The sequence below is a fragment of the Crocuta crocuta genome, unplaced genomic scaffold (genome assembly GCF_008692635.1).
Source record: "Crocuta crocuta isolate KB4526 unplaced genomic scaffold, BGI_CrCroc_1.0 scaffold70, whole genome shotgun sequence".
Classification (NCBI taxonomy): Eukaryota; Metazoa; Chordata; class Mammalia; order Carnivora; family Hyaenidae; genus Crocuta; species Crocuta crocuta.
The window spans coordinates 8,558,581-8,566,276 of record NW_027528417.1 but is presented as its reverse complement, the minus strand read 5'-3'; the positions used below and the strand labels follow the sequence as shown (position 1 = coordinate 8,566,276).

At 44.2% G+C, this 7,696-nt stretch overlaps 1 protein-coding gene across 1 annotated transcript in view; it reads right to left on the bottom strand.

Annotated features, from left to right (window-relative positions):
• Positions 1-7,276: 7,276 nt before the first annotated feature.
• Positions 7,277-7,696, bottom strand: part of GP5 (glycoprotein V platelet) — a 1,511-nt gene continuing 1,091 nt past the window's right edge. The window contains exon 2 of the mRNA XM_077754510.1: positions 7,277-7,694. Within this exon, the coding sequence (XP_077610636.1) occupies positions 7,277-7,694 (418 nt within the window). The remainder of the gene's footprint in view (positions 7,695-7,696) is intronic.

Genomic DNA, 7,696 nt, shown 5'->3' with positions numbered 1-7,696 from the left:
TTTAAAATTTGTTGGAAAATTTTATAATTTATTATGTATATTAAAAAATAACCATTAAAAGAAAAAACAGACAGGAAACAAAAAACAATGTATATGAGAGGGAGAATAATATAAATTTATCAGTCCTCAAGGGTGTTTAGAGAGGGGGGCAATAAAGCAAAGGGAGAAAATGGGAAATAGAAAACACAGAATAACATCTTAGTAACAGTACATCAGTGAGCAGCTAAAATAAACGTAAACAGATCAACTTCAGTTACTGATAGAAAGATATTATCTAAATAGAATTTAGGAAAACCCAACTAAATGCTGCCTACAGAATGCACACCTAAAATAAAGCCAAAGAGAAAAGATGAAAGTAAAGAATGAAAAAATATGTATCGTAGAGATGCTAACCAAAATAAACTCCTCTCACTAGAAAACCAAACCAAAACAAAACAAGCAAATAAACAAATCCCACATAAAACAGTCTTTAAAGGAAAATGCTGGGGTGCTTGGGTGGCTCAGTTGGTTAAGCATCCGACTTCAGCTCAGGTCATGATCTCACAGTTCATGGGTTCGAGCCCTGCATTGGGCTCTGTGCTGAGCGCTCAGAGCCTGAGGCCTGCATCACAGTCTGTATCTCCCTCTCTCTCTGCCCCTCCCCCACTTAGGCTCTGTTTCTCTCTATCTCAAAAATAAGTAAACATTAAAAAATATTTAAAGGAAAACCCTACAGGGATATACCTAACACTACATAATGAAAAAATGTTTAACCCTAATAACCTTAGAATCTTAAAAAAACAAATGACATAAATAACCTTATAAAATGTTAAATTAACCACGAATTTAAAATTTCCATATGGCCATATACTTTTAGATAGACAGATAGATAGATGATAGAATTATAATCGGAACTTAAATTCACAAACTTTTTTCTGTAGGTATGCAAACTAAGACTTAGTAAGGTTACAGAAGTGTCAAACAACACAATTAATAAGCTTTATTTAATGGGTATATAATAACTTGAACCGTATTTATTTATCTTTTTAAGTAATCTCTACACCAGCATGAGGCTCGAACTCAGGACCCTGAGATCAACAGTCACATAACTCCACCGACTCAGCCAGCCAGGCATTCCATGAACCTGATTTAAAAGAGTGTTTTTTCTCTCAAGCACATGGAAACATTTACAAAAATTGCCTATGTACTAGGCCATAGAATGAGTCTCAAAAACGTTCAAAGAATTGGGATCATACAGGGGCATCTGGCTGGTTCAGTAGATGGACCGTGCAACTCTGATCTCATGTCATGAGTTTGAGCCCCAAATTAGATGTAGAGATTACTTAAAAATAAAACCCCGAAGGGTGCCTGAGTGGCTCACTTGGTTAAGCAATTAACTCTTGACTTAGGCTCAGGTGATGATCTCAGGGAAGTGAGCTAGAGCCCCGCATCGAGCCATCCTCAGGCTCCATGCCGAGCATAGAACCTGCTTCAGACTCTCTCTCTCTCCCTCTCTCTCTGCCCCTCCCCTGCTCATGCTCATGCATGTACACACACACACTCTCTCTCAAATAAATAAATAAATAAGATCTTTAAAAAGCAAAAGCTTGACACAAAGAATTGGCAACATACAGACGGTATTGTTAGAAATCAATACAGGAAAGTTTTTTAAGCATCAGAATGAAAAGCATACTTCTAAATAACTCCATTCAAAGAGAAACGCATCATGGAAATGGGAAAATGCACAAGTGGGCGATAACGGAGACCAAACATTCACAATACCCCCGTCTAAACAGGAGCTGCTGCTAAAGCAGTACGGGAGGGAGATGTTTATCCTGACGAAGAAAGGATGAAAATTAACGGGCTGAGGGGCGCCCGGGTGGCTTAGTCAGTTAAGCGTCCGACTTTCGCTCAGGTCATGATCTCGCGGTTCGTGGGTTCGAGCCCCGCGTCGGGCTCTGTGCTGACTGCCAGCTCAGAGCCTGGAGCCTATTTCAGAGTCTGTGTCTCCCTCTCTCTCTGACCCTCCCCTGCTCACGCTCTCTCTCTCTTCTAGAAATAAATAAAACATTAAAAACAATTAAAAAAGAAAGAAAGAAAATTAATGGGCTGAGAATCTGACCTACAAAGTCATGAAGAAGAAAACACTAAATGGACTCAAAGAAAACAGAAGAAGATAATAAAGATGAAAGCCACCAACGAATGTGATATAAAACCACCAGACCATAGAGGTTTGTCCCAAAGCCCAGTTTGTTCTTTCTTTTTTTAATGTTTTTTTAATGTTTTTTATTTATTTCTGAAAGAGAGAGAGAGACAGTGTGAGCAGGGGAGGGTCAGAGAGAGAGGGAGACACAGAATCCGAAACAGGCTCCAGCACAAAGCTGTCAGCACAAGCCCGACGCGGGGCTCGAACTCACAAACTGCGAGATCATGACCTAAGCCAAAGTTGGACACTTAACCGACTGAGCCACCCAGGTGCCCCAAGCCCAGTTTGTTATTAAGAAAAGCTAATAAGATAGGAAAAATTTTGCAGGATGGATCACGAGAGAGGAAGATGGATGTAAACATAGTAAGCATGGAAAAAAGAGAACAACAGCAGATACCACAGAGGAAAAGAGAACAACAGCAGATACCACAGAGGTGGGTTTTTTTTTTAATTTTTGAGAAAGTGTGTGCACAAGTGGGAAAGGAGCAGAGAGAGAGGGAGACACAGAATCCGATGCAGGCTCCAGGCTCTGAGCTGTCAGCACAGAGCCTGATGCAGGGCTTGAACTCACAGACAACACGGCCTGAGCCAAAGTTGGACGCTCCACTGGCTGAGCCACCCAGGCGCCCCAGATACAACAGGGGCTTTAAAACAAAATAGAAATTTTTTTAAAAAAATATGAAAAATGTTAGGCTAACGATTTTGAAAACTTAGAGACAAAATGAACAGTTTCCGAAAATATATATAACCGAACAAAAACGGCAAATAAAAGATTGACTAGGTCTCGAACCACTAGAAAAACTTAAATCAGTAGTTAAAAATAAAGCACACAGACGTAGACACACGGTGCGAGCCAGGCCCCCAAGCAGCCCCCAGCTGTCCTCGCCTCCCGGTACCCCCGCTCTGGTGTCCTGCATCTCGCTCGGAATGGAGAGGACCCGCGTGAACCAGGATGGTGCTGCGCAAAGGAGGAAATGTGACTTGCGAAGCTAACCCGGGACTTCCATCTGCTAAATCTCACTTGAGGGATGGGGGATGCTAGCCGCCGTGTCCTGAGACACGCAAGCAGCCTGATGAAAAGGACCATTAGCAAGGACCCCGCCCATCAGCCAGCAAAGGACCGCCAGCCACATGTGAGAACCACAGCCTCCAGCCCCCTGTCAAGATGACGATAGACCCAACCAACACTTCTGTGATAACCATGACAGATCCATAGACTCAACCACTCGACTAAGCTGCTCCCAAATTTCTTTTTTTTTTTTTAAATTTTATATTTTATTTATTTCTGAGAGACAGAGAGAGAGAGCATGAGCAAGGAGAGGAGGGTCAGAGAGAGACGGAGACACAGAATCTGAAACAGGCTCCAGGCTCTGAGCTGGCAGTCAGCACAGAGCCCGACGCGGGGCTCGAACCCACAAACTGTGAGATCATGACCTGAGCCGAAGTCAGATGTTTATCCACTGAGCCACCCAGGTGCCCCGCTGCTCCCAAATTTCTGACCCATGGGACACCATGAGAAAATAAACTGTACTGCTGCTTTAAGCCTCTAAGATTTGGCGTATGTTTAATGCAGCAATAGCTAGTACACACACACAATAAATCCAGGCCAAGATGGTTTTGGAAAGGGGTTTTAGGATATATTCGAGCAAAATGTAATCTTATTATTTCTTTTAATGTTTACTTATTTTTGAGAGAGAGACAGAGCATGAGCAGGGGAGAGTCAAAGGGAGAGGGAGACACAGAATCAGAAACAGGCTCCAGTCCTCTGAGCTGTCAGCACAGAGCCCAGCGCAGGGCTCAGACTCACAAACCACGAGATCATGACCTGAGCTGAAGTCATAAGCTTAACCAACTGAGCCACCCAGGTGCCTTGAAATGTAATCTTATTTTTTTATAAACTGTTCCCAGGGAGACTGTCCCTACCCACTATATGAGGCTGTATAATTTGGATTATACAGTCAAAATCAGTTAAAGATACTATTTTTTAAAATTTTACAAGGGAATCTCATTAATGAACAGATAATAAAGGCCATTAGCAAACTGAATCCAACATGTATTTTTTTTAATGCATGACCAGGCTTGCGTTTACCTTATAGGATTGTAGGATAAATTTATTTTTCAAAATCTATAAATTTTATTCACCACTTTAACACATTGGTGGAGGAGAAGTATATGAGATCTTAATTGATGGAAAACTTAAAATTCAACACCTACTCACAGTTAAAAAAAAAACAACAACCCTTCTTAGTTAACTAAAGCTAGAAAAGTCACATTTATTGGTGAAACATTCGAAGTATTCCATTTGTAGGGTGCCTGGGTGGCTTGCTGGTTGAAGCTATAGAACCCAGAGGCCAACCCACGCACACAGGAAAACCTGACAAATGACAGAGGTAGCTTTTGCAAACCAGCGTGGAAAGGATGGATTATGTGACAAATGGGCTAGGGCAATGGTGTGCACATTTGGAAAAAATAGGATTGGTTCCCAATGTCACACCATACAAAGAAACAAATTCCGGCGTGCCAGCGTGGCTTAGTTGGTTAAGCATCAGACTGTTGATACGGTCTCGGGTCATGATCGTGCAGTTGTGAGACTGAGCCCCGCGGTGAGCCCCGCATGGGGATCCTCACTGAATAGTTCCAGAGCATACAATTTACAGAGATTAGTGCCCACAATACGTAAAGAATCCCTACAAATCAATTATAAAAGAGACAAAATGCCCCATTATAAATTGCTCAATGTATGTGCACAATTTTCAGAAGAAGGGATCTAAATATTTAAGTTTAAACATTTCAAAATAAGTTCAACTTCTCGGGCACCAGAGTGGCTCAATCAGTTAAGCATCCGGCTTCAGCTCAGGTCATGATCTCGAAGTTCGTGGGTTCAAGCCCTGTGTCAGGCTCTGTGCTGACAGCCCAGAGCCTGAAGCCTGTTTCAGATTCTGTGTCTCCCCCCTCACCACCCCTCCTCTGCTTGTGCTCTCTCTCTCTCTCTCTCAAAACTAAATAAATAAGCATTAAAAAAACATAAGTTCAATTTCACTAGTTATCAGGGAAATGTAAGATAAAGCAATGAGATACCATTTCAGATTTACAAAAATTCAAAATCATGATATCATATGAGTTGAGGATGTGGAATAATGGGGAATAAAAAGGAAAAAAATACAATGGGAATACACGTCCATCAACGAGAGAACAGGGAAGTTGTGGAAAATTCATTCAACAGAGTCTTAGGCAGCTATTAAAATGAATGAACTAAACCCAAATGCTACGTTTGGATAAATCTCAAAAATATGTGAGGGGCACCTGGTTGGCCCAGTCAGAAGAGCATGTGACTCTTGATCTCAGGGTCATGAGTTTGAGCCCCATGTAGGGTGTAGAGATTAAATAAATAAACTTTTTTTTAAAAAACAGTGAGTCCAGAGAAAGAAGTTTGAAGAAGGCTACATGCAGAGTCACGTCATTTATAGAAAATTTTTTAAAAAGGCAAAGCATTACTTCTGCTTGCTCAAGGTTGTGGACACACATAGTAAGAGTATAAAAACACCACTAAGAATGCGAAACACCAAATGTGTGAAGTAGCTTACCTCTAAGGAGGCTAGAGGAACAAGCACAGAGAAGACATACGGGCAGGCGCTTGCAACTGTCATATTTTATTGTGTTTAAAAAAATATCTGAAGCAAATATAGCAGCTTTGCTGGTTGAAGTATCCAAAGTTGCTCTCCATACTCTTCTGAACGTTTGAAGATAATGGCCAAAGTTCCGGGGAGATGTTTTCTCTGGAGAGGACACCGAAATGTGAAGCCTGTGCTTTGCTCTATGCTCTGCTCTCTCCCTGCACTTAGAAGAGTGCCAGGTGCCTGGTACAGAGGAGGTGCTCCACAAATAGCTGCTGAATGAACGAACATATGCAAAGGCACTGAGGCATGTGAGAACACTGTGTGTTCTGAAAAAGCTAATCACAACAATAGCCAACTTCCGCTGAGCTCCATACACACCAGTCACCAGCCACTGGCTTTACTACCTGGCTGAGGCTATCTCATTGCATCCTCGAAACGATGGGCCATTATTATCCTCACTCTCCAGGTGAGGAAACAGAGGCTTTGAGAGCTACCTAGCTTGCCCAGAAACACAGTGGTCAGGACTAGAGTTCACATTCCACCAGAAAGTCTGGGTTTCATGCTTTAGGTAAGTTTCAAAGTTTGGAGCAGTGGAAATAAACCCGACAAAGTTGGGCCAAGGAGCCTATAGNCACAGAGTGAAGGGTGAGCAGGACCGGACAGGGGTGGGGAGGGTGCTTAGTGCATGGTAGCCCGGGAGGCGGACACGACACAACAGGGAACGCTGGAGTCTGCCTGGGCAGTCTCGGAAGGCTTCACTAGCTGAACTTGGCCTTGAAAGAGAAGTACACCTTCAGATGCCAGGAACCCACCCCTCCTGCTCCACACGGGTTGATGGTGTTCAGAGAACCCACCGCTCGGGGCTGTGGGCACAGAGCCTGCTCAGGGCCAGGACGGACCACGGTGAAGATAAAGTGATTTAATGTAATCTCCCATCTGAGAAAGTTTGCTCTCACCTTTAAAGGCAGAGAAGAAACTCAAAGTTCTTCTTTAGCAATCATGACAGCGCTAATAATTGCCTGCTCTTTAATAAGAGCTAACATTTATTGAGCACTGACTGTATGCGGGGCACTGGGCGACGTCTGCCCAGGCTTTACGGCCCTTAATTCTCACAAAAACTCCGTGAGGCAGGCGCTATTTATATCCGAGGCTGAGGGAGTGTAGGTGTCTTGCCCAAAGCCCTATGCAGGTGGCCGAGCTGGGATTGGACACCGCGACCGTCCACTCTCCCGGCCCAGGTTTAAACCACCGCTTCTCACCAGCACAGACATCCAATTAAAGCAACAAGAGCTTTATGGCCCTCAGCTGGAAGACTAATTGCGAACGTGATGCCACCATAATAAACTAGAAACCAAGCTTATCATTTACATTCATGAGCACCCGTCACATGTTAGGTGTTCCATAAATGCTTGTGCAATGAGGCAGCATCCAGTGCCAGGAAATGGAAACCAACGCAGTGTCACAATGACACACTTCACCCCCGTGCGAAGCAAGAAGAAACACAGAACCAAGCAGGGGGGCCGGACAGGGGCTGGGGGGAGGGGATCCAGGGCCCCTCCTCCCAGGCATTCGGACCTCCCGGCGGGCTCCCCCTCCTCCCGCAAACCCCCGCTGCAGCCCCCTCCTCCTGCGGCCCCTCCGGCCCCGACGACGGGACTCCAGTGGCCTCAGTCCCGATGGCCGAGCTCCTGCTGGAAAGGCGTTGTGCTCTGTATCTCTCCGCCTGTCGCAGGGAGGCCGCCTCTGAAAACAAGGCTACCAGACAGCTCACGGTTGACACAGTTTGAAAACGAGAGGTCGAGGGAAAGAACGGGAAGAGTTCCGCTTTTCCAAAGTAGATACAGAGAACAACCCATCCGGTAAGGGCAGACGGGGCAGAGCAGCCACACACACT